This window comes from Scyliorhinus torazame, chromosome 4, assembly GCF_047496885.1.
Source record: "Scyliorhinus torazame isolate Kashiwa2021f chromosome 4, sScyTor2.1, whole genome shotgun sequence".
Lineage (NCBI taxonomy): Eukaryota > Metazoa > Chordata > Chondrichthyes > Carcharhiniformes > Scyliorhinidae > Scyliorhinus > Scyliorhinus torazame.
The window spans coordinates 100,876,475-100,903,243 of NC_092710.1; the positions used below are offsets into that span (position 1 = coordinate 100,876,475).

Sequence of the window (26,769 nt, forward strand, 5' to 3'; positions counted from 1 at the left end):
CCTAACTCCAGATCCAATGGATCGATAGGATTTCGATCACCCTCATTGATCCAGGCCAATTAGGGGGCGGATACTTCAATGGCTGGGTGGGTCCTAGCTGTCATTGTCCTAGGCACATATGCCTTTCAAAATAAGGGGAAGTGTTGCCGGTTAGTCTGCTACTGTTGCCGTTCCTTGACTCGAGTTCTATTGTCCTGGGGGAAATGGTGGTTGACCTTTAATAGGCGCAAGTTTCTGTCAGACCTGGCTTCTTTGCACAATACACAGAGGCTGTGTACTTGTCTGTGCCCCAAGTTGACCACAATTCCCATGGTCCTTTGCAGGTGGCCATTTTAGATGGCTACAGTTAGGGGCTGCGGGATGTTTATCTCTCTGCTGATTGGAGCACCATTTAAACATATCTGTGCTGGCTCAATCAGGCCTACCCTGCCAGACTGATGGCAGAAACCACAGAGCTCCCATTATCTGCTATTCACACCAACTCAACAAATATTTTGCTTCTTTACCGACAACCATTACGATCCCTTTGCCTTTCCACCATGAGATCTTCTGCCAGTTAATCTCTCATTGTCCTACAAACTACCCCTTTTGTTCCTCCGTCCCACTCCCCCTTCCATTTGCTTAAAGCCTATAACATTTCCATGTGAAGTATTTTAGTTCATCCTCTCCTCAAACTTCATTTACATCCTTAAGGGCTCTTGATTCTTAATTGATCATTTGTATGTCATTATAATATTCAATGGCTTTCTGATTGTTGAGTCTCTGTTTATTTTTAATTCATTCTACTCCTTGGGGCTCTTCTATATATGTTTGAAGATTCCTGTGTTCTCATTGGTTTCACTTTCCTTCTCCATATTAACTTTGTTTTTCTCACTTATTTTTGCCTCATATTGTCCTGCCCAACCATTTAGTTTAGTTTTTGCTCACTAGCCCCTGCCATGTATTCAATGTACTATAAAGGTGTTTCATTTGTCCTCAATTCTCTTTTCTTCTCTCATTCCCTAGGAGTTCATTTAATGTGTTTTTCAGTGAACCCCCAATTTGAAACAGTAGATGAGGTGGATGCCCACGGGGTAGTAATGTTTAAGTCCTTACTATTGTAATGATCCACTCCCTCCATGTGCCAGTGGCCAGAGAAACCTCCATCAAGGATTGCCGCATTTGGTTGCATGTATTTGTGGAGATTTCATCATGTGAACTCCTGCCTTCACCCCTGCCCCCTCCCTCGCACTCCCTCCATTGCTCACTCAACACATCCATCCTCTCACTATACCACCTCCTCACACCAGTTGGAAAGGTGACTGGATTATTCTGGCCATCCAGTCAAAGCAGCAACCTTTTGACAAACCTTCAATATTTTTACAACAGTTCAAACGAAAAAACTTTACAGCAATGCTTCAGAGATTAATGTTTCATTTTATGGAAACTCAATGACAATCCTGGCGAGTTGACAACTCGGTCCATATTTATAATAGTTATGTCCATTTATACTAATTTTCTCCAGTTACTTGTGCAGAAGAAAGCGATAGATTCCTGGTGACATTATTGACATTATCTGCTCCTGTAGAGAGCCAAATCCTCTTTTAACCCAGTATCGCTCTCATGAACCTCACGGTATTTGTACAGCAGTGTTTTTGCCTACGCGTTGTCACCAAAGTGACTTAGAATCTGTAGTAGAGTTTTTAAGTTTGACTAATTGCTGGACTATAAAACTCAGTTCCCTGATTGATTGGTTCTTATCTCCACATTGGAATACACCTAATCCAATGTTGAAAATAATGAGCTCCCTTTCAACTACCATGAGACTTCCCTGTTTATTGTCCACCAATCATAACAAAACAAGTATATGTTTAACTTGGCTGTGTAACAATAAGCAGTGCTTATTGGCAGTGGAACTGCTTGCTCCCTCTTCCCCAGGCATTCCTTTACCACATTCTCTCCTGTGATGGGCCTCAATTGTACTTGTCACTTGATGCCTTCATCCACTCATAGGTCTGATCTTGCCGCTCACTCTGTAGACTGTCTCAGTCATACACTCCACCTCAGTCTTGGCCTCTACTTTTCAGATTGCAATCAACAGTGTTCTGACCAGTTTCGGAGGGGTGGGCTGACCTCTATGTCCCACTCCTGGGTTCATTTTAACAGCTGGAATTTTTAAACAATGTGATATCACTAATTCAATATGTACTTAATTTTCACGCCAAGATATGCACAGTTAAACCAGCCAGATTCCTTGAGATATCAAGTTAGTTTTGTAACTAAAACTCACTCAAGGTAAAGATGCAGAAACTATTAATAGAAGATTTAAAAGTGAGTGAATATGTCCAACATCCCATTAATGTAAAAAGCACACAAACAACTCTGGCACGCTTGCACAAAAAGATTCACTTTTCTCTTGGAGACAATGGTGTTGAGTAATAATTTCCCTTTAAGAACTCTCAATTTACAGCAATGAGGTCTTCTGGTGGGTTTTCAAACCGCGCACAGGTCTCTACAGAGTTAGACTCTATAAAGTGCGTGTGACCTTCACAAATGCAACTTAGTAGCTGCTGTATGCCAGTGTTATTTAGTTTGCGCAAAATGTTCTTCTCAAAAGGTTCAATACATATATACATACCCAGCAGACGACATTACAAATTAATACTCGATAGAGCACATCCTAGTAGCAATAAGATGGGGGTTGTACAAGTATGCTGGATGCTTTTGAAGTAACTAACAAATTATTTGCAAATGCTCTAATCACTGAATATCTTACAGGACATTCCAGGCCCACCAGGTCCTCCAGGTTCACCGGTAAGTCAAAAATTCTTACCGTGTATTTTTTATATTTTCTGATCTAAAAATAGCCTGAGATTTTAGCTTGAATTCCCTCAATCTAATTTGCTCTGAAATTGCACTGAAATTCACACCGCTTTCTACATCAATCTCACCGATTACAGCTTACGAGGGATTCGCATCAGCATTTGCAAAGAATCGAGTCAGAATCAGCCGAAACAATTTGGAAATGCACCTTTTATTATGTATTTCTTTATCATATTTATGTTGCGAAAATTAAAGCTTTTAATTTTGATGCAGGTTATTCAATGCAGAAAAATGCAATGCCGATCTCAATAGGGAGAAATAACATTTTGGATTTGGGAGTGTTTATCGGGACCCTCCCTCCAGTCGATTGATAGACACAACACCTTTAAATCACTTCTTTATTAAACACAATATTAAAATCCCAATGCTTATCCCTACTATAAGAAAGTGATACACTGTATCAAAAGCACACAAATGATTGTACTGTCCTGTACTACTGTTAAAAGATCATAAGCATAAGTTAGACTGTTAACACTTCTTTAATAACTTTTAGTGGACCTGTGGAGACTTCACTGCTCAATCGCGATGGTCAGACACAAGTGGGGATCTGACTCCATCTTCCAGCACGGTAGCACAGTGGTTAGCACAGCTGCTTCACAGCTCCAGGGTCCCAGGTTCGATTCCCGGCTTGGGTCACACTATGCGGAGTCTGCACGCTCTCCCCGTGTCTGCGTGGGTTTCCTCCGGGTGCTCCGATTCCCCCCCACAGCCCAAAGATGTGCAGGTTAGGTGGATTGGCCATGCTAAATTGCCCATAGGTTAGGTGGGGTTGCTCGGTTCTGGGATAAGGTGGAAGCGTGGGCTTAAGTAGGGTGCTCTTGCCAAGAGCCGGTGCAGACTCAATGGTCCGAATGGCCTCCTTCTGCACTGTAAATTCTATGATTCAAGCTGCGGCCTTGAGGTCTTCTCATGCATTCCCACAAGTAACCGATTACCACCTCCTCTTTCATCGGACCGACCACAGCAAAAGCTAATGTTTATGGACTGCTTTATTTTACACCCGCTATCTCTGATCCTCCCTCTTTCCAGATGATCGTTCCCAAACCTTGGGCGAAATTCTCCGGAAATGGCGCGATGTCCGCCGACTGCCGCCCAAAACGGCGCAAATCAGACGGGCATCGCGCGCCCCAAAGGTGCGGAATGCTCCGCATCTTTGGGGGCCGAGCCCCAACCTTAAGGGGCTAGGTCGGCACCGGAGAAATTTCCGCCCCGCCAGCTGGCGGAAAAGGCCTTTGGTGCCCCGCCAGCTGGCGCGGAAATGACATCCCCGGGCGGCGCATGCGCAGGAGTGTTAGCGGCCGCTGACGGCATTCCCGCGCATGCGCATTGGAGGGAGTCTCTTCCGCCTCCACCATGGTGGAGACCGTGGCGAAGGCGGAAGGGAAAGAGTGCCCCCACGGCACAGGCCCGCCTGCGGATCGGTGGGCCCCGATCGCGGGCCAGGCCACCGTGGAGGCACCCCCCCGGGGCCAGGTCGCCACGTGCCCCCCCCCAGGACCCCGGAGCCCGCCCGCGCCGCCTTGTCCCGCCGGTAACGTAGGTGGTCTAATCTACGCCGGCGGGACAGGCATTTTAGCGCCGGGACTTCGGCCCATCCGGGCCGGAGAATCGCGCGGGGGGGCCCGCCAACCGGTGAGGCGCGATTCCCGCCCCCACCGAATCTCCGGTGCCGGAGACTTCGGCAACCGGCTGGGGCGGGATTCACGCCAGCCCCCGGCGATTCTACGACCTGGCGGGGGGTCGGAGAATCTCGCCCCTTGTTTCCATTTCTCACCTCTGGCACCTTCTTTTGTCGATAACAATCAATCTCCCAGTCTGGGGTCACTACCTGCTATCCGTAGGAGAATCTGCACTTTCAGCTCTTAATGTCTCTTTTTGTTTCTTCAATGTCTCTGTTACTTGACCACATTTCCCAGCAGGCTTTGGGCCAGGGCCACAGTAAGGAAATACCAGTATTAAGTGCAATTGGGTCCTGCTGTGCCTAAAACCTTGGATCTAAATTTTACACATGATCAGAATTGTTTCAGTGCAGAAATCTTGGGCGGGATCCTCCCGCACTGGCCGGATGGCCAGACGGTGACGCCAAGAGCGGTGCGAACCACTCCGGCGTCAGGCCAACCGGAAGTTGCGGAATCCTCCGCACTTCTGGGGGCTAGGCAAACGGCGGAGGGGTTGGCGCTGCGCCAACCGGCGCCAAAGGGCCGGCACGAGTTGGGGCATGCGCATAACCTACGCTGTGGTTCCGCGCATGTGCAGACCAGCCGGCGTGTTTCCTGCGCATGCGCAGGGGGGTTCTTCTCCGTGCCGGCCATGGCGAAGCCCTACAGAGGCCAGTGCGGAAAGAAAGAGTGCCCCCATGGCAGAGGCCCGCCCGCAGATCGATGGGCCCCGATCGCGGGCCAGGCCACCGTGGGGGCGCCCCCCCCCCCAGGGCCGGATCCCCCCGCGCCTCCCTGAGGATCACCTAGCCGGCCTACAAGACAGAAGACAGGTCCCGCCGTGATGGACCATGTCCATTTCACGCCGGCGGGACTGGCCAGGAAACGACAGCCGCTCGACCCATCGGGGCCCGGAGAATTATCGGGGGGGGGGCCACTGCCAATGGCGTAAACCTCGCCCCTGCCCGAAAACCAGCGCCGGAGAATACGGCAGCCAGCGTCGGAGCGGCGGGGTGGGATTCGCACCGCCCCCCAGGGATTCTCCGACCCGACGGGGGGTCCCTTATGTTCTCTGGTCCTTTATATTGGTGAAGTCAAAGCTATGTTCGTGATGTTAGTGGATGGGTTCAGTCAATCTAACTCAGTAGCAATATAAATGATCAAGGAAATAGAAAGCAGGACGTAGTGGTTAGCACCGTTGCTTCACAGTGCCAAGGACCCTGGTTTCATTCCTGGCTTGGGTAACTGTCCGTGCGGAGTCTGATCGTTCTCCCTGTGTCTGCGTGGGTTTCCTCCGGGTGCTTCGGTTTCCTCCCACAAATCCCGAAAGATGTGCTGGTTCGGTGAATTGGACGTTCTGAATTCTCCCTCCGTGTACCCGAATAGGCGCAGGAGTGTGGCGACTGGCGGATTTTCACTGTAACTTTATTGCAGTGTTAATGTAAACCTACTTGTGATACTAATAAAGAATATTAGTGACGTATTAAAGTGGCGTTTTCGCTGTATAAGCAATGTGACTGAAGTACAGGTGAATTTTAGCGGTAAGAAAGAGGTTCTTGCTCCATTTTTTCAATTAAATTTCTAGGAAATTCTGAGCTGACTTTTCCGAATCATAGAATCCCTTCTCACCATAACTAAAAGTAAATAATTTATAATCTCCAGGAATGAATTAGAATTTTGAAAATATGTTTGAGATTTTATCTGCATGCCTTTTCTAAGATGAGTGTAATGACCTTGAATGAGATATTCGTGTGTATATGAAAGTTGTACACATTTGAATGCCATTAGCTTCCTGTTTACCATTTACTTTCTTTTTGCAGGGTTTGAAAGGGGATCCAGGTTCAATGGTAAGCAGGCACCTCCAATTCCGGAAGTTGTGGTGGACAAAGTAATACCTCAAAATCTGAATGAATAACAACATGCCGACAGTTGTCTAAAGCTTATTATGCAGTTGAAACATCTTAAACTACATCTCAGTAGAGGCTGGATTTGTCAGTTTCGGTCACATTCTAAGAACACACTTTTTGTTAAAAATGTTTGATAGCCTAACTTTGCTAAGGAGGGCATCTTGGGTGTACTTCGCTAGACTTTCTCATTCTGCAATGGAGAGGTTGATTGGCGTTGCATTGACTATTAACACGTTGTTATAGGGGGAATTCATGCTAATAATTTGGAGCCCCAAATTTAAAGGACAATCAATGTTCAATTCATGTTCAAATTCAATAGGTCCTTAAACCTGCGGGGAGGCTGAAGATGAGATAACCATTGTTCGAAGCAAGCAGAAGAGTGGCATAAAATGACAAGCAAGCTCCAGAGATTCCCTTATATCTCTGAAACGTGTTGGCTGATTTGCACATGAATAACAGAATGTGCCGTAACACACCATTGTCAAATGAATTTCAGCACCAGAAATTACTTTTAATGCACAGCATGACACGTCAACAATGATCCCGTATTTGCTCTAACTGAGGGAGGCATGTTGACCGACATTTCGAGAAAATTCCTTGCTCTTTTCAAAATAGTGTCACTGCATCTTTAATTTCCTCCCCAAGAGGAAGACAGGAACCCAGTCCTATCCAAAGGACAGCATGAAAATGAAATGAAATGGAACCACAACTTAGGGCAGCACGGTAGCATAGTTGTTAGCACAATTGCTTCACAGCTCCAGGGTCCTAGGTTCGATTCCCGGCTTGGGTCACTTTCTGTGCGGAGTCTGCACATTCTCCCCGTGTGTGCGTGGGTTTCCTCCGGGTGCTCTGGTTTCCTCCCACAGTCCAAAGATGTGCAGGTTAGGTGGATTGGCCATGATAAATTGCCCTTAGTGTCCAAAATTGCCCTTAGTGTTGGGTGGGGTTGCTGGGTTATGGGGATGGTGTGGACCTTGGGTAGGGTGCTCTTTCCAAGAGCCGGTGCAGACTCGAAGGGCCGAATGGCCTCCTTCTGAAATGAAATGAAAATTGCTTATTGTCACAAGTAGGCTTCAAATGAAGTTACTGTGAAAAGCCCCGAGTCGCCACATTCCGGTGCCTGTTCGGGGAGGCTGGTACGGGAATTGAATCATGCTGCTGGCCTGCCTTGGTCTGCTTTAAAAGCCAGCTCGTTAGCCCTGTGCTAAACCAGTCCCTAGCACTGTAAATTCTATGATAAATTCTATGAAAATCACTTATTGTCACAAGTAGGCTTCAAATGAAGTTACTGTGAAAAGCCCCTAGTCGCCACATTCCGGCGCCTGTTCGGGGAGGCTGGTACGAGAATACAAACAAAGCATACAAACATTGCAGCCCTTAGTACAGCATTGCAACTTAGACTGAGTGGGGGTTCAGCTCCCAGAATGGGGCAGTGTGACAACTTGCCTTGGCTGAATTTTCAGCTCACCCGTACAGCTGAAATGTGGAGCAACAACCTACCTTCCCATTGCCACTGTCACTGTAGCTATCGAGTGGCAGTGTTCACCATTGCCCACCTCTGAGCAGTCCCCGGAGTCAAGAGAGAGGCCCATTTAAAATGGGAACCACTTTCTAACGATATCATTAAGCTCAGGCTAGCCTCACAAACTCAACATGGACGACTGCTACTCTTCAGACCTGCAACTGTAGCACAGCTTAGAGCCAATGGGTTGCTTTCAAGGTTCTCAATTTAAGGCCACAGCTTGTAAAGCTGGTCAAAGGTCTGCCGGCAAGTTTATCCAGGTTTTTGGCAAGCCAACCGGATGCTGGGAGGTCTTGCGGCGCAGTGGTTGTGTCCCAACCTTTGACGGGTTCAAATCCAATCACATTACTTGAGGGCAAAGGATGGTGCGTTCATTGTGCGGTCACAGGAAGTAGTTGATGCTAAAACATTGAATATATTCAAGAGGCGGCTAGATATAGCATTTGGGGAGAATGGGATCAAAGGCTATGGGAGAAAGCAGGATTAGGCTATTGAGTTGGATGATCAGCCATGATCGGGATAAATGGTGGAACAGGCTCGAAGGGCCGAATGGCCTCCTCCTACTCCTATCCTATGTATGTATCTAACCTGCAAATCAATGATAGGCAACCTAGGCTAGTGAGTGGCTGCAAAAGTGACTCTCCTTCATCTCAGTGGGCCGCAAGATTGAAATCAGGCTTGTTCACGAATCTTGACCCCATGAATACGATTAAATACACTTAAAACACGCCGAATATTTCATAACAAGTTATAGAAAATGTTTAATACTTTATATATTCATAGAACTCTCATCAGCTTCAAATGGTAAAAACAAAATAAATATTTACACTTTGGACACAGAGGGAGTGAATGGCTCTCACAGTCAATGTTGTGTGAAATCAGCACACACCTCAGTTCACGTCTCCTTGCTTTAGTGTTTGTCACTTCAGTCATACCGGTAGGAAAAAATCGACACAGATGGAGATCACAGTCAATGTGGCAACCCTGCACGTGGACAATGGTCTAATGGACCACACTCCGAACCCAGGTGGCCCCTGGCCATAGGTTGCCCACCACTACAATAAATCCTTCCAAATACGCTGATGGCTGGCGGTAAGAGCGGGAATGACTCCTGATCAGTCACGCTTGACGTGGAGCGGCGCCCTGGTACGACACCACGGGCTACACCATTGTGTAGAAGATTGTAGTTTAGTCGGGCAGTATGGTCGGCACGGGCTTGGAGGGCCGAAGGGCCTGTTCCTGTGCTGTACATTTCTTTGTTCTTTGTTCTAGTGCATGGTCAATTCCAGCCCCACTTGACCCGGAGTCACAACACGGGTGAAATTAACTTTTATTTTAAAGGACCCAAAGTCTTCCGCTGCCCAATAACCACAGTCACCAGGTTTGTAAATTTAAACACATTTAAATTTTTATTATTCACAGTAACTATAATTAAATAGGCGACAAATACAACTGGTTAACTACTATCTAATCTCTAACCCCCCCTCCCCTGGCCCCTTTAACCTACCCTACCCTACACACAGACACATAGACAAACAAACATTGAGGGGAAAGAAGGGTGTAAAATAATGATGAAAATAAAAGGAGATGAGTCTTTGTTTCAGATGGACGCCTGCCAGTTAGGCTTTCTTCAGTTTAGGCTTTCAGATAGTTGTTATTTTTTCTTTCAGCTTGTAATGGTTTTCACTGTAGACTCACAGAAACAGCAGGCGTTCGAGAGAAAGAAAGATTTTTTACAGGGTCTAGCATCTTATTCTTCAGATAATAGGCAGCAGAGCAGAGAGAGACCTTGAGGGTCCAGTGTCTTCTCTCAGGTTCTCTCCGAAAACCTAACAGCAACCGATCACTGTTGGTTGCCAGGCAAAATCCTGTCCATTGGCCAATCCATCGGCCACCAGCCAACCAGTTGAAATGAACCCCTCCAGTCTCTTGGCTGCCATGAAGTCTGGGTTCTTCTGCCAAAAATATCAAACTTTATAACACAGTGTACTATTTTGATACTTTGGGTTGCTTACTTCCTCTGCTCGAAAATTATGTCTCCATTAACGACCCTTAACAAAACCAATAAAGACAAAATAAAAGAAATAAGAACTAAGGGGATCAACAGGAAGGCCCTTACAATCCCATCCTTCTATAAACCCTTGACCACAGATTCACAACCTGTTCCAGGAATTACTAACTATGGCACTCCCATGGCCATTCATCCACTAGACACTTTGTACAGAACCAATGAACTCTATAGTGACAATAGGATATGTGGAAAAGCTTTTCAAAAACAGTCATCCATTCATTACTTTCTCATTTCTTCACAAAAAAGTTCACTATAGCCCTGTATGAGTCCAATCCCTGTAAAGTATCAGTAGCTGGATCTGCAATCACTTGAAACCTCTTTAACTTGTGTAAGTAACCTATAATGACCAAGAAAGCCAACGGGATGAATGATAAAGATTTATTTTACTTTAACATAGAGTAACTATATACTGCCCTTGACTGTGACTATATACTGATCACAGTCCCCATTGGGACAATCAACATACCGGTCCCTGCCCGGGCCAGCTTTCATGCTCAGTTTTTGAGCCTAGCTGAGTGGGCCTCCGTCCAATTCCAAGGGAAGCTCATACTCCAGAGCCTCACAGGGAGATTGATAATGGTTTTCCCATGGGCCTCGTGGGAATTATGACATAAACGCTGTGCAATTGGCAGATTAGATCAGAGAACAAGAGTTAGAAGCATGCATAGAAGCAGGAGGAGGCCATTTGGCCCTTCGAATCTGCTCCGCCATTCATTATGATCATGGCGGATCATCAAGTTCAATACCCTGATCCCGCCTTCCCCACAAATCATTTGATCCCTTTTTCCCCAAGAGCTATATCTAATTCCTTCTTGAAATCACACAGCGTTTTGGCCTCAATTATGTTTTGTGGTAGTGAATTCCACAGATTCACCAGTCTCTGGCTGAAGAAATATCTCCTCAATTGAGTCCCAAAAGGTTTATCAACTATCCTCAAACTATGACTCCTAGTTCTGGACTCCCCACCATCGGGAACATTCTTTCTGAATCTACCCTGTCTAACCCTGATACAATATTATGGCCGGGATTCTCCGGTATCCGGCGGGGCGGGCCGTACCGGTGCCAAAGAGTGGCGTGAACCACTCCGGCATCGGAATCCTTTGGGGGTTAGTCCGGCGCTGGAGTGATTGGCGCCGCACCAACCGGCGCCGAAGGGCCTCCGCCGGCCTGCACGAGTTGGCGCATGCGCAGGAGCGCCAGCGTGTTCCCAGAACTGCTGCCGTGATTCCTGCACATGCGCAGGGGGTTTCTTCTCCGTGCCAGCCATGGCAGAGCTTTACACAGGCCGGTGCGGAGGGAAAGAGTGCCCCCACAGCACAGGCCCGCCCGCAGATCGGTGGGCCCCGATCGCGGGCCAGGCCACCGTGTCCCCCCCCCCCCCCCCCCCTCCCCCGGGGCTGGATCCCCCAGTGCCCCCCCGAGGACTCCGCAGGCCGCCCTCAGAGCCAGGTCCCGCCGGTACAGACCTTGTGTAATTCACGCCGGCGGGACTGGCCGAAAACGGGCGGCCGCTCGGCCCATTGGGGACTGGAGAATCGCCGGGCGGGGGTGGGTGGGGGGGCCACTGCCAACGACCCCCAACCGGCGCGGCACGATACCCGCCCCCACCAAAAAAACGGCGCCGGAGAATTCGGCAGCCAGCGCGGAGCTCCGGGGGTGGGGGGATTCATGCCACCCCCCCCGGCGATTCTCCGACCCGGCGGGAGGTCGGAGAATCCCGCCCTATATGTTTCTATGAGATTCCCTCTCATTCTTCTAAACTCCAATGAATATGATCCACCTTCCTAATTTTGCCACCGAAGTGGATAAGCTCACATTTATCCACATTATACTGCATCTGCCATACAATGCCCACTCACTCAGCCTGTCCAAATCCCACTGAAGCATATCTGCATCCTCCTTTCTTATTGTTGCCAGCGGACTCATTGGTTTTGTACAATGTGTATAGTTGGTGAATGGGCATGGAAGTCCCATAGCTTGGCTTGGAGGGTATGCGGGCCATGGATGGGTAGAGGGACATAGCTTCTCATGAGAGCCATGGTTGACCTTTTGGACTTATCTTTCAAAAGATTCCCTCATCCAGACTATGGTTCCCAACACTTCTTAGGGGTTGTCAACCACATGTTTTTGAAAAGCTGTCCCTACTCTACGAAAGTTGCCGAGGGCCTGGACGTGCCTATTTAGAGCTGCACGGTAGCACAGTGATTGGCACGGTTGCTTCACAACTCCAGGGTCCCAGGTTCAATTCCCGACTTGGGTCACTGTCTGTGCGGAGTCTGCACGTTCTCCCCGTGTCTGCGTGGGTTTCCTCCGGATGCTGCGGTTTCCTCCCACAGTCCAAAGATGTGCAGGTTAGGTGGATTGGCCATGCTAAATTGCCCTTCGTGTCCACAAAAGGTTAGGTAGGGTTACTGGGTTATGGGGATAGAGTGAAGGCGTGGGCTTAAGTGGGGTGCTCTTTCTAAGGGTCGGTGCAGACTCGATGGGCCGATTGGCCTCCTTCTGCACTGTGAAGTCTATGAACATCCCCACAATGAAGCTAGCTACATCTGGAGTGCAGGGTGCAGGCACATGACCCACACTGGCGAACACTGGGGGAATCCAGGAATCGGGTCCCAGCCATCATTTTTACACATCCACGGAATTTCCCCAACTCTATGAAAATCCTGTCCACCATTTCAGTTCAATGACCTTTCATCAAACAGTACGAGCATCTTATTGCTATCTGAGATGTCCTGTACCTATTCAATAGAATTACACAAAACTATAGCAATGACACGCCATTGTGGTTAGGATTGGATATCTATATCTTTTGCACACCTGTTTCTTCAATATCTCTCAAGGCAAATCAAGCAATCATTTATTGAGAGGAGGCCTAATATGAATCCCTAAAGCTACTTTTAATTTACAGTTTTTATAAATGCATCATTCTACAGTTATGCTGTACCTCATTTAACTCTAGCAGTGCACTTAAGTTTGAATAATAATATAAAATAAAGAATTGTTACGTTTCCCCACTTCAGTGGGTCATCTCACTTGGCATAAAAAATGTTGCCTTCTAACCTTTTATTACTTCTTAACCTGAATGAAAGCCTTTGCAGATTTCTCCTTCAAAAAATATGACTGTGCAACATCGCGTTCAGAAAACCTTTCTGCTAGCTCGTCTGTGTCCAAACCTCTATCATACATACCTTGTTGAGATTCAAACAAAGGGCTGTGCCAACCCAAGGGTGTAACTCGCTTTTCATTTGCTGAGACAGGTTAATGAACAGGATTGGAGTCAATGAGGAAGTAACACGACATGTTACCTCAGTTCTACACAAGCGTGCTATGGCTACGAATTTCAACTTGGGATTCGGCCCTCTGATTTGTCGCCATTAAATTAATTTGCTTTCAATTTGGAGCTGGCAGTGAAGATTAAAAGAAAAAGAAAAGTTAAGCCTAAGAGTGAAATAAAGCAGAAATGTTTTCGAAACACATCGGAGAAAACCTGATTGAGAAAGAAAAAATAATGTTATGTATTTAATAATAATCTCTGTATATTTAATGTACTGTTGAGTCCATTGCAGCATGACAACCTGATGACCATCTGGCCCACTAGTGTGAAACATGCCAGAAGTGACATGTAATTAAAAAGTAATACTTATTTAATGGTGTGAAATGATATCAAATGAGAAGACTTCAGCGCAGGAAATCCTGAGGGATGTTATGCATTAAAAAGCATTTGATTCTGCCTTTGGCACATATGATGATGAGCTGCAGAGTGACAATGGTACATCACCCGTAAGATAACAGCTAACTGTTTCACTCTTGCAGGGAGAGATGGGTCCAATGGGATTACCGGGATTAGAAGGCACACCCGGAGAAAAGGTATTTCTTTCTCTTTTGTCTCTTTCTCTCTCGTTCTCTCCCCTCCAGTGGTGCTTTTTGAATAACTCAATGAGAGAAAATATTTTTCCTCACCTCCATCTTAAATGGGAGACCCCTATTTTTAAACTGTGGCCAATAGTTCTAGATATCCCCATGAGGACAAAACTACACCCAACACTCTCTGTGTCAAGTCCCATCAGGGTCATATGCATTTCAATAAGACAACCTCTCTTTCTTCTAAACTCCTCGTAAGGCAAACTGGAATTAGCCAAGGGAACATTCCTTGAACTGCTTCCCATGATTACTCTTCCTTAAATAAGGAGACCAAATCTGTACACAATGCTTCATATGCTGCCTTACTAAAGCCTCGTACAGCTTGTAGCAACCCTACTACATAAATATGTTTGTTGAAAAGGTTAATAATTTCAATGTAGTGCAAGCCTAATTGGTCATTTTGATCGGGGTTTGGTGATAAGGTTTCAATTATATTGTTCAATGGGTTGATTTTATGGTACATGCACAGCTTTATTTATGGATTCTTTATTCATTTTTGTAACCATGTTGCAATATATTTCTAGGGCGATTCAGGAATTCCAGGGCCACCTGGTCCCCAAGGGCTGACTGGTCCACAGGTGAATATTTTGAAGGAAGATGGATAATAATGATGGATTTATATATGTGTATAATGTTGGCTGAATGACTTTGGTGTCGTGTCTACACTGTGCTATGAGCTAATTCACTAAGTTGAATCATCCTTCTCTTTAAAAGTGCAGATACTATTCAATACATGACAGTCAAAGAATGTTCAGACAACACAACTTTTTATCACTTTAGTATGAATTGTTCTTTTGTACTTCTGTGAAGAATTGGGACATTTTGTTCTTTTTAAGTTAACCTTTCAACGTCCATCCGCTGCCTCCACAATGCAGTCATTGTATGCAATTGACTGAGTCCTTATGATGAGGTTTAATATTGGCCCCCGATGTGAAGTCAGTGGCCAGGTATAAAATCTGTTCAAACAGGTGACTATTTGAAAGGGAGGATGGGTTATGGAGAAAGGACAATGGACTGGTCCTAGTATGTACTCCTTCAATAAGCCGGCACAGGGGCAATGGGCTGAATGGCTTCATTCTGTGCTGTCATTATATTGAAGTCACTTTCATCACATTTGATATAATTTGAAAGTAATGCAACAATTGTAAATGAAGAGTAAATATTTCAATTTATGACCTTGAAAGTCCTGCCTCTGTGATTGTCCCAGGCGTAACATTGCTGCAGGAGTTCCTCAGGGTAGTGTCCTCAGCCCAACCAACTTCAGCTCCTTCATCAATGACTTTCCTTCCATCATAAGGTCAGAAGTGGGGATGTTCGCTGCACAATGTTCACAACCATTCGTGACTCATCAGATACTGAAGCAGTCCATGTCCATAATCTTGGAAAGGTTTATAAGACATAGGATGTATAATCATCTGGAAAGGAATAATTTGATTAGAGATAGTCAACACGGTTTTGTGAAGGGTAGGTCGTGCCTCACAAACCTTATTGAGTTCTTTGAGAAGGTGACCAAACAGGTGGATGAGGGTAAAGCAGTTGATGTGGTGTATATGGATTTCAGCAAAGCGTTTGATAAGGTTCCCCATGGTAGGCTACTGCAGAAAATACGGAGGCATGGGATTCAGGGTGATTTAGCAGTTTGGATCAGAAATTGGCTAGCTGGAAGAAGACAAAGGGTGATGGTTGATGGGAAATTTTCAGACTGGAGTCCTGTTACTAGTGGTGTACCACAAGGATCTGTTTTGGGGCCACTGCTGTTTGTCATTTTTATAAATGACCTGGAGGAGGGTGTAGAAGGATGGGTGAGTACATTTGCAGATGACACTAAAGTCGGTGGAGCTGTGGACAGTGCGGAAGGATGTTACAAGTTACAGAGGGACATAGATAAGCTGCAGCGCTGGGCTAAGAGGTGGCAAATGGAGTTTAATGCAGAAAATTGTGAGGTAATTCATTTTGGAAGGAATAACAGGAAGACTGAGTACTGGGCTAATGGTAAGATTCTTGGCAGTGTGGATGAGCAGAGAGATCTCGGTGTCCATGTACATAGATCCCTGAAAGTTGCCACCCAGGTTGAGAGGGTTGTTAAGAAGGCATAAGGTGTGTTAGCTTTTATTGGTAGAGGGATTGAGTTTCGGAGCCATGAGGTCATGTTGCAGCTGTACAAAACTCTGGTGCGGCCGCATTTGGAGTATTGCGTGCAATTCTGGTCGCCGCATTATTGGAAGGATGTGGAAGCATTGGAAAGGGTGCAGAGGAGATTTACCAGACTGTTGCCTGGTATGGAGGGAAGATCTTATGAGGAAAGGCTGAGGGACTTGAGGCTGTTTTCGTTAGAGAGAAGAAGGTTAAGAGGTGACTTAATTGAGGCATACAAGATGATCAGAGGATTGGATAGGGTGGGCAGTGAGAGCCTTTTTCCTCGGATGGTGATGTCTAGCATGAGGGGGCATACCTTTAAATTGAGGGGAGATAGATATAAGACAGATGTCAGAGGTAGGTTCTTTACTCAGAGAGTAGTAAGGGCGTGGAATGCCCTGCCTGCAGCAGTAGTGGACTCGCCAACACTAAGGACATTCAAATGGTCATTGGATAGACATATGGACAATAAGGGAATAGTGTAGATGGGCTTTAGAATGGTTTCACAGGTCGGCGCAACATCGAGGGCTGAAGGGCCTGTACTGCGCTGTATTCTATGTCCTATCTTCTTTCAGAGGGCAGTGAATCTTTGGAATTCACTGCAGCAAAGGGCTGTGGAGGCTCAGTCATTGAGTATATTCAAACCAGAGCTTGATAGATTTCTATGTATTAAAAAACGTCAAGGGTATTGGGATAATGCAGGAAAATGGTGTTGAACTGGAAGATCAGTCATAGTTTCGTTGAATGGGCGGACTAGGCTCGAAGGGCTGAATGGCTCCTGCTCCTAGCCCTTGAGATCTTATGAGGAACTCACCCATGACTCCCCAAATCCTGTCTACCACCTACAAGGTACAAGTCGGGAGTGTGATTGAATGTTCTCCATTTGCCTGCAGGAGTGCAGCTCAGGCAACACTCAAGAAATTTGACACCAGCCAGGCCAAAATTCATGATTTCCAGCCCACTTAATTGGCACCCCATTGACCACATGAAAGATTCACTCTCTCCACCACTGATGGACAGTGGCAGCAGTGTGTACCACCTACAAGATGCACTGCATAAACTCACCAAGGCTCTTTCGACTGCACTTTCCAAACCGTGACCTTCACCACCCGGAAGCAGCAGATTCAAGGGAACACCACAACCTGCAAGTCATGCACCATCTTGACTTGGAAATCTGTCACTGTTTCTTCACTGTCGCTAGGTCAAAATCATGGAACTCCCTCCCTAACAGCACTGTGGGTGTACCTACATTGCATGGACTGTAGCGGTTCAAGAAGGCAGCTCACCAACACCCTTTCAAGGGCAATTAAGGATGGGCAATAAATGCAGGCCAGCAACTCGTGAACGGGTAAATAAATGAAAACCGAACATTGAATCGCTTGTCTAAATGTCTAACGAGGTCAATTTATTATTTTGTATCTTTTCAAAAAAGGGGAAACCTGGTCCACCCGGCCTACCAGGCCCGAATGGCTTAAGAGGCGATCCTGTGAGTTAAATTCTCATTATTATTCCAATGCACATTATTCATCATTTAGAAAATAAAGTTGGAGGAATATCTTGTGAGTCTGATTTTCATGTTACTTGTGTGTTTGTAGGGATTAAAGGGTGAGAGAGGACCATTGGGAGAAACTGGCTTTCCTGGACCTGAAGGACCCCCTGGTGCCCCTGTATGTATCAAATTGGGATAGATCTTGTCTTAATTAGGTATTCACTTGCTGTAATGCCAGTTGTCATATTATAAGGCAATGGACAACTGTGAGATATAGAACCTACTTAGTGACTGGTACAGCAACGCTTTATATTCCAATGGTGAAGGATATCTGAGGTTACTACTTATATAAGTGCAAGGCATGATGTGCAAGAGCTATAAAGTTTGCAGCATCTTATTTAGCCCAAGATGTTTTTTGTTGACCCCTTGCTAATCCACAACCAATTCACTGTCCTACTCCAGAACACCCCTCTCATCTTCTGCTTCAGATGTTTCTCATGTCTGTGAAATAAAGTGTTCTTTGTTCCAATAACTCCATTTAACCAACATTTCTTGCTCTGTTTGATGTTCTGTTTTTAGCCTCTCCATCCTTGTTCCTGTTCTCTGGGCATTGAATATTTACACAGATTGCCCAAAACATAAATCAGAAGCTCAGTAGTAATAGACCCATATAATCCGTAGAGTGTAGAAGGAGGCCATTTGGCCCATCGAAAGAGCACTCTAACCAGGCCCACTCACCAACCCTCTCTTGATCTTGGCCAATCCATCTAACCTGCACACCACTGGACACTAACGGGCGATTTAGCCTGGCCGATCCACCTAACCCGCACATCTTTGAACTGTGGGAGGAAACCGGAGCAACCGGAGGAAATGCACACAGGCACAGGGAGAAAGTGCCAACGCCACAAAGACACCCAAGGCAGGAATCGAACCCGAGCCACTGTATCGCCCCACTGCCCCTGTTGCTGGTGAACTAATAAAGATCCGTCTACGATTCTATGAACACAGAAGCTGAACAGAAGATTTCTGACTTTTTTTTACGTGTATTTTATGTTATTGCGATACCTTTCCTCAATATTTTCCCTCATCACCCTCCTCTTTGAGGTCCAATAAACATAAGAGTTAAATTTTCCTTTAATCACCACATGCTTGTGGCAAATTTAGGTCCACATCTGAGTAAAATGGGGCCATAATAATCAGTAAAAAGCTGTACCTCTATTGTTTTCTGATACATTTGCCAGTCCTCTTTATCAGGGAAGCCACAAATTGAAGGAAAAAACAGTATAACTTGCCAGTGACAGGTACAGGTCTGACTGGTGTTTCAGGTTAAGGTATATAAGACCAGTTTGGACCAGTATCAGTTATTTCCAGGTTTTTCTGGATTTTTCTTCCATATGTGTTTGATATTAGGGGTGGGATTCTCCGACCCCCCGCCGGGTCGGAGAATCGCCGGGGGCTGGCGTGAATCCCGCCCCAGCCAGTTGCCGAATTCTCCGGCATCAGATATTCAGCGGGTCGGGAATCGCGCCCCGCCGGTTGGCGGGCCCCCCCCCGGCGATTCTCCGGCCCAGATGGGCCGAAGTCCCGCCGCTAAAATGCCTGTCCCGCCGGCGTAAATTAAACCACCTACCTTACCGGCGGGACAAGGCGGCGCGGGCGGGCTCCGGGGTCCTGGGGGGGCGCGGGGCGATCTGGCCCCGGGGGGTGCACCCACGGTGGCCTGGCCCGCGATCGGTGCCCACCAATCCGCGGGAGGGCCTGTGCCGTGGGGGCACTCTTTTCCTTCCGCCTTCGCCACGGTCTCCACCATGGCGGAGGCGGAAGAGACCCCCTCCACTGCACATGCGCGGGGATGCCGTGAGCTGACGCTCCCGCGCATGCGCCGCCCGGAGATGTCATTTCCGCGCCAGCTGGCGGGGCACCAAAGGCCTTTCCCGCCAGCTGGCGGGGTGGAAATCAGTCCGGCGCAGGCCTAGCCCCTTAAGGTTGGGGCTCGGCCCCCCAAGATGCGGAGGATTCCGCACCTTTGGGGTGGCGCGATGCCGGACTGATTCGCACCGTTTTTGACACCGGTCGGCGGACATCGCGCCGATTGCAGAGAATTCCGCCCCAGGTGTGGCATTCTCCACTTCATTCTCCCAACTTCCATCCCAGATTATTGCACCACCATATAAATTGGTAGGATGAGCTGAGGACTGAGATACCTCCAGTAGATCTCTTATTAAGGGGGTTTTAAGGGGGTTCTATTTAGGGACAAAGACTCATCCAGACTTGAAACATTAGCTCCCTTCTCTCTCCACAGAAGCTGCCAGACCTGCTGAGATTGTCGACCGAAAGAAAAAATGCTGGAAAATCTCAACAGGTCTGGCAGCATCTAGGGAGAGAAAAGAGCTAACGTTTCGAGTCCGATGACTCTTTGTCAAAGCTAACAGACAGAGAAAGTGGGAAATATTTATACTGTGGAGTGAGAATGAAAGATGAGTAATAGACACAGAGACCCAGGGAAACCGGGTGCCAATGGCCACAGAAACCAAGGGGAAAGAGAGCTAATGGCAGTCCCCAGAGAGGACAAAAGATGTGAAAGGTCAAACAGCAGAGAAACTAACATCAGAGGGTGAACTGTAGATGTGGGGGGAGGGGAAGGGGGAAGCAAAGAGGAGCAAGGTGAAGAAAAGGTGGATAAGATTGGGGGGGAGGAATTAAATATATATTAAGAAAGAAATGGTAAAAGAAAGTTAAAATGAAATGAAAACAAATGGGTCGAGGTGGGGTAGAACTAATCATCTGAAGTTGTTGAATTCGATGTTCAGGCCGGAAGGCTGTAGCGTGCCTAACCGGAAGATAAGGGGCGGGATTCTCCGACCCCCCACCAGGTGAATCCCGCCCCCGCCAGCCGCCAAATTCTCCGGCACCGAAAATTTGGCGGGGGCGGGAATCGCGACGCGCCGGTCAGTAGGCCCCCCCCCCCCGGCGATTCTCCAGCCCGCGATGGGCTGAAGTCCCGCTGCTGTCATGCCAGTCCCGCCGGTGTGAATCAAATTACCTACCTTGCCGGCGGGACTAGAGGCGCAGGCGGGCTCCGGGATCCTGGGGGGGCGCGGGGCGATCTGGCCCCGGGGGGTGCCCCCAAGGTGGCCTGGCCCACGATCGGGGCCCACCGATCCGCGGGCTGGCCTGTGCCGTGGGGGCACTCTTTTCCTTCCGCCTCGGCCATAGCCTCCGCGATGGCCGATGCGGAAGTGACCCCCCGCGTATGCGCGGGGATGACATCAGCAGCCGCTGACGCTCCCGCGCATGCGCGGACTTCCGCCGACCGCCGGAGTCCCTTCGGCCCCGACTGGCGTGGCGCCAAAGGCCTTTCTCGCCAGCCGGCGGGGCGCCAACCACTCCGGCGTGGGCCTAGCCCCTCAAGGTGACGGCTTGGCCCCTAAAGTTGTGGAGAAATCCGCACCTTTGGGGCAGCCCGACATCGGAGTGGTTCACGCCACTCCCTCCCCCCGGGACACCCCGCCCCGCCGGGTAGGGGAGAATCCCGGCCGAGATGTTGTTTCTCCAGTTTGCCCACTGCTGAGATTGTCCTTTGGTTTCAGGTTCCAGCATCCGCAGGAATTTGCTTATACTTGGGGAATTGGGGGCCGGTGTAGTTCAGTTGGCTGGGCAGCTGGTTTGTGATGGAGAGCAAGGCCATCAGCATGGGTTAAATTCCCATACCAGCTGCAACCATCCGTGAAGTTTCACCTTCTCAGCCTTTCCCTTTGCCTGAGCTGTGGTAATCCTCAGGTTAAATCACCACCAGTCAGCTCTTCCCACTCAAAGGGGAAAGCAGCCCATGGTCATCTGCGATTATGGCGACTTTACTTTATTTTTACTTTATTTGGGGAATTTTACACCTGAATATTGCCTCCATTTTGCCTGTATTCATTTCAATTGTTTGGTTTTCTGGATTGTCTGCCTGGACCTTCAGTGCATAATGTTAATTTATCCAATTGAAATCTCTCTTTTCCTGTATCCCAAAGGAGGACAAAGGGGCAGAGGGTTAATTGGTGACTTTTAGGGTGAGGTAGCAAAGAATGCACCTGTTCTCTGTGCACTGATATCCATTCACCAAGCGCTAACTGTTCAGATTAGCACTGACTCAGAATGCCTCATCTACCCTCCTCACCCACCCCCGCCAATCTCCACAAGAGGCTAGTCCAAAGATATGTTAACTACAAGTGCATGTCCTGCAGCCCGCTTCCACCAAGAGAGCAGTATTTGTTGTATCAGTCTAAATCTTCACCTGCCTGATTTTGCTTGACGTGCACTGGCTCCCAGTCAATGAGCTGATCTTAAAATCAGCTTGGTTTTGAAATCCCCCTATGGTCTCACCCCTCCCTATTTCTGTAATCTGGCCCCAGCCCCACAACCCTCCCAAGATCTCTGCGCACGGGTTCCTGGAGTATGTTGTTTCTAGCCCAAAGAGAAAGGAGGCATTGTTGGCCTGGTTCTTGAGAATGGGGTGGACCAAGTGGATCAGTAATCAGTTGGAGAATGTTTAGTGAATGGTGATCATTGTATTATAGGATTTAAACTGACAATGGAAAAGGGCAAGGAATAATCCAGAGTAAGAATAATTGACCAGGAGTAATCCAACAGCAATGGGGTAAAATTGGATCTGGGCCAAATAAATTGAAATCAAAGATTGGCAGGAAACGTAGTAGTTGAAAATGGGCCACTTTCAAAAAATATATACTTTGGGCACAGTCAAGATGTGTTCCCAGGAAGGAGAAAGGTATTGCAAACAAAGAGCTCCCTAGATGACAAAAGAGATGGAGATTAATATGAAGAAGAAAAAGTGCACTTATGGCATGTCAGGTACACAATGCAATAGGGAACCAGGCTGAATATGGAAGGTTCAGCGGAGAAGTAAAAAAACAAAGAGACTGGCAGATGGAACAAAAGGGAATTCCAAAGTCTTTCGACCAGGTTCCGACTGGGGAGATTTACACTTAGAGGCTGTTGAGGTGGGCATCTTCCAACTAACCACAGGAGACCCAGGAATAGGTTACAATAGTTATTCATGATCCAAGCATTGAGGGAAGTACCCCAGAGAAACCTCTGGAGCAGAACCACTAATACAGCTCTTCGCTCCAATACCACTCCCACAGCAATCACGGGGAGAGCATTCTATAATGACTCTCTGGACACTTCCGGTTGCGGCTATGCGGAGCTAAGCCACACGATTCGGCAGCTCCCGCTACTACGGACTTTCGGGCTCATTGGGGGAGCCCCAACGGAATTTCTTTGAAGACAACCCGTGGGGAAGTAAAGAGAGAGGTCCCCCTCCAACATTTATGGACCGGACCAGAAGTGCAACGGCCAAAAAAGCGGCATTGGAGCAGCGGGAGAAGCGAGGGAAAAAAAGCAAAATGGCGGCGGCCGGGGACAAAGCGGAATGCGGGCCGGAGCTGCAGGAATTCATCAAGCGCTGCTTCGAGGAGCTGCGCAAGGAGATGCTGGCGCCTATGCTGGCGGTAATTGAAGGACTAGGGATAACCCAGAAGGCCCACGAGGTGAAGATCCAGGAGGTACAGAAAAGAGTGCGTGAGAATGAGGACGAGCTCTTGGGCCTGGCGGTGAGAGTGGAGCAGCACGAGGCGGTGAGAGTGGAGCGGCACGAGGCGCGACACAAGAAGTAGGCGGGAAGACTCGAAGACCTGGAGAACAGGTCGAGGAGAAAGAATCTGCGGATCCTGGGTCTCCCAGAAGGAGTGGAGGGGGCCGATGCCGCGGCATACGCGAGCACGATGATCAGGGCCCGGAGGCCCCTTCGAGGTCGCTGGAGCTGGATGGGGCACACCGGGTGCTGGCGAGGAAGCCCAAGGCAAATGAGCTGCCAAGGGCGATGGTGGTGAGATTTCACCGGTTCACGGACAGAGAGAGGGTCCTGAAATGGGCCAAGAAGGAGCGGAGCAGCAGATTGGACAATGCAGAGATCCGAATATACCCGGACTGGAGCACGAAGGTTGCTAAGCGGAGAGCGGGTTTCAACCGGGCCAAGGCGGTGCTGCACCGGAAAGGAGTGAAATTTGGAATGCTGCAGCCAGCGCGACTGTAGGTTACAAACAAGGACCAACACTACTACTTCGAAACGCCTGAAGAGGCGTGGACCTTTATACAAACTGAAAAGTTGGACTCTAACTGAGGGTTTGTGAGGGTTGATGTGTGATGGCTGTTGTATATAGGGGGTCAATCACGCGCAGGAAATGTTATATGGGCTGGGGGAGAGAGACAAGGCCGCGACAGGAGCTGCGCCAGAGGGAGCGGGGCAGGCTTTGGAAAGCGCAGGGTGTATCCCGTGCGCGGGAAGAAAGGCGGGTAGGGGAACAAAGGAACGTATATTGATTGGGAGACTCCCACACGGGGGGGGGGGGGGTCAAAGGGACGGCGGGGGAAGCCGGGGTCAGCAGGTGTCAGCTGACTTACGGGTGTGATATGGGGGGAGCAAAAAAGCTAGACAGGGGTCTAGCGGGGGGGAGGGGGAAGGGGGGAGGGGGGAAGGGGGGGGGGAAAGGGTTGCTGCTGTACTGGCCGAAAGGGAATGGGACACAGAAGAGGTGGTCGGGACGGAGGTCCCCCGGCTGGGGGACTGGAGGGTGAGGGAGACGCGGACACGGGACTGACCCAGAAAAGGAGATGGCTAGTCGGCGGGGAGAGCCCCTCCAATCCGGCTGATAACGTGGAACGTGAGGGGCCTGAATGGGCCGGTGAAGAGGGCTCGAGTGTTCGCGCACTTGAAGGGACTGAAGGCAGACGTGGCTATGCTCCAAGAGAGACACCTGAAGGTGGCGGACCAGGTCAGGTTAAGAAGGGGATGGGTAGGACAGGTATTTCACTCGGGACTGGACGCGAAGAATAGAGGGCTGGCAATTTTGGTGGGAAAGCATGTGTCATTTGAGGCCAAGACTATCGTAATGGATAATGGAGGGAGATATGTGATGGTGAACGGTAGGTTGCAAGGGACGTGGGTGGTGTTGGTAAACGTATACGCCCCGAATTGGGATGATGCTGGATTCATGAAGCGCATGTTGGGGCGCATTCCGGACCTGGAGGTAGGAGGCCTGATAATGGGAGGGGACTTCAATACAGTGCTGGACCCAGCACTGGACCGCTCCAGATCAAGGACTGGAAAGAGGCCGGCGGCGGCCAAGGTGCTTAGGGGGTTTATGGATCAGATGGGGGGAGTGGACCCATGGAGGTTTGCAAGACCGCAGGCCAGGGAATTTTCTTTCTTCTCCCACGTGCACAAAGCCTACTCCCGGATAGATTTTGGTGTTCTGGGCAAGGCGCTTATCCTTGAGGGTGGAGGGGACGGAGTATTCGGCTATAGCCGTTTTGGACCACGCCCCGCACTGGGTGGAAATGGGGCTGGGAGAGTAGAGGGACCAACGCCCGCTGTGGCGGCTGGATGTGGGACTGCTGGCAGATGATGTGGTGTGTGGGAAGGTGAGGGGGTGTATCGAAAGGTACTTGGAGGCCAACGACAATGGGGAGGTGCGAGTGGGGGTGGTATGGGAGGCGTTGAAGGCGGTGATCAGGGGAGAGCTAATCTCCATCAGGGCTCATAGGGAGAGGACAGAGGGCATGGAAAGGGAGAGGTTAGTGGGGGGGGATTTTGAGAGTGGACAGGAGATACGCAGAGGCCCCGGAGGAAAGATTACTTGGGGAAAGATGACGGCTCCAGACGGAGTTTGACCTGTTGCCCACGGGGAAGGCGGAGGCACAGTGGAGGAAGGCGCAGGGGGCGACCTACGAGTATGGGGAAAAGGCTAGTTGGATGCTGGCACACCAGCTCCGTAAGAGGACAGCAGCGAGGGAAATAGGGGGAAATCAAAGATGGAAGGGGAGCCACGGTTCGGAGTGTGACGAAAATAAACGAGGTATTCAAGCCCTTCTATGAAGAGCTGTACAGATCCCAGCCCCCAGTGGGGGAAGAGGGGATGAGACGATTCCTAGACCAACTGAGATTCCCGAAGGTGGAGAAGCAAGAGGTGGCTGGTTTGGGGGCACCAATTGGGTTGGAGGAGCTGAGCAAGGGTTTGGGGAGTATGCAGGCGGGGAAGGCCCAGGGGCCGGACGGGTACCCGGTGGAGTTCTACAGAAAGTACGTAGACCTGTTGGCCCCGCTACTAGTGAGGACCTTTAATGAGGCAAGAGAGGAGGGGACCCTGCCCCCGACAATGTCGGAAGCGACAATTTCCTTGATTCTAAAGCGGGACAAGGACCCAGTGCAATGTGGATCGTACAGGCCGATTTCACTCCTCAATTTGGACGCTAAGTTACTGGCAAAAGTGCTGGCCTCGAGGATTGAGGACTGTGTCCCGAGGGTGATCCATGAGGACCAGACGGGATTCGTAAAGGGCAGGCAATTAAACACTAATGTGCGGCGGCTCTTAAACATGATAATGATGCCATCGGAGGAGGGAGAGGCGGAGATAGTGGCAGTTATGGACGCGGAAAAGGCCTTTGACCGAGTAGAGTGGGAGTGCCTCTGGGAGGTGCTATGTAGGTTTGGGTTCGGGGGAGGGTTTATCAGCTGGGTTAAGCTCCTTTACAGAGCCCCGGTGGCGAGTGTAGTGACGAACCGGCGGAGGTCGGAGTACTTTCGGCTGTACCGAGGGACGAGGCAGGGGTGTCACCTGTCCCCCCTGTTTGCATTGGCGATCGAACCATTGGCCATGTCACTGAGGGAGTCTAATAAATGGAGGGGGATGGTCCGAGGGAGAGAAGAGCATCGGGTGTCGCTATATGTGGATGTTCTGTTGCTGTACGTGGCGGACCCAATGGAGGGGATGGTGGAGGTCATGCAGACTCTAAGGGAGTTTGGGGAGTTTTCGGGCTATAAGCTCAATGTAGGGAAGAGCGAGCTCTTTGTATTACAGGCAGGGGACCAAGAAAGAGGGATGGGGACCTACCGCAGAGGAGGGCGGAGGGGAGTTTTCGGTATCTGGGGATCCAGATAGCCAGGAGTTGGGGGGCCCTGCATAAATTGAATCTGACGAGGTTGGTGGACCAAATGGAGGAGGACTTCAAAAGATGGGACATGTTACCGCTCTCGCTGGCGGGTAGAGTGTAGTCGGTCAAAATGGTGGTCCTTCCGAGGTTTCTGTTTGTGTTTCAGTGCCTTCCCATCGTGATCACGAAGGGCTTTTTTAAGAGAG

The 26,769-nt window shown here is 48.9% G+C and overlaps 1 protein-coding gene across 1 annotated transcript in view; it reads left to right on the forward strand.

Moving 5' to 3' along the window:
* LOC140411420 (uncharacterized) overlaps positions 1–26,769 on the forward strand; it is a 104,532-nt gene that overhangs the window by 27,737 nt on the left and 50,026 nt on the right. The window contains exons 10-15 of the mRNA XM_072500527.1: positions 2,758–2,793; positions 6,341–6,367; positions 13,837–13,890; positions 14,469–14,522; positions 17,513–17,566; positions 17,676–17,747. Coding sequence (XP_072356628.1) covers positions 2,758–2,793; positions 6,341–6,367; positions 13,837–13,890; positions 14,469–14,522; positions 17,513–17,566; positions 17,676–17,747 — 297 coding nt within the window. The remainder of the gene's footprint in view (positions 1–2,757; positions 2,794–6,340; positions 6,368–13,836; positions 13,891–14,468; positions 14,523–17,512; positions 17,567–17,675; positions 17,748–26,769) is intronic.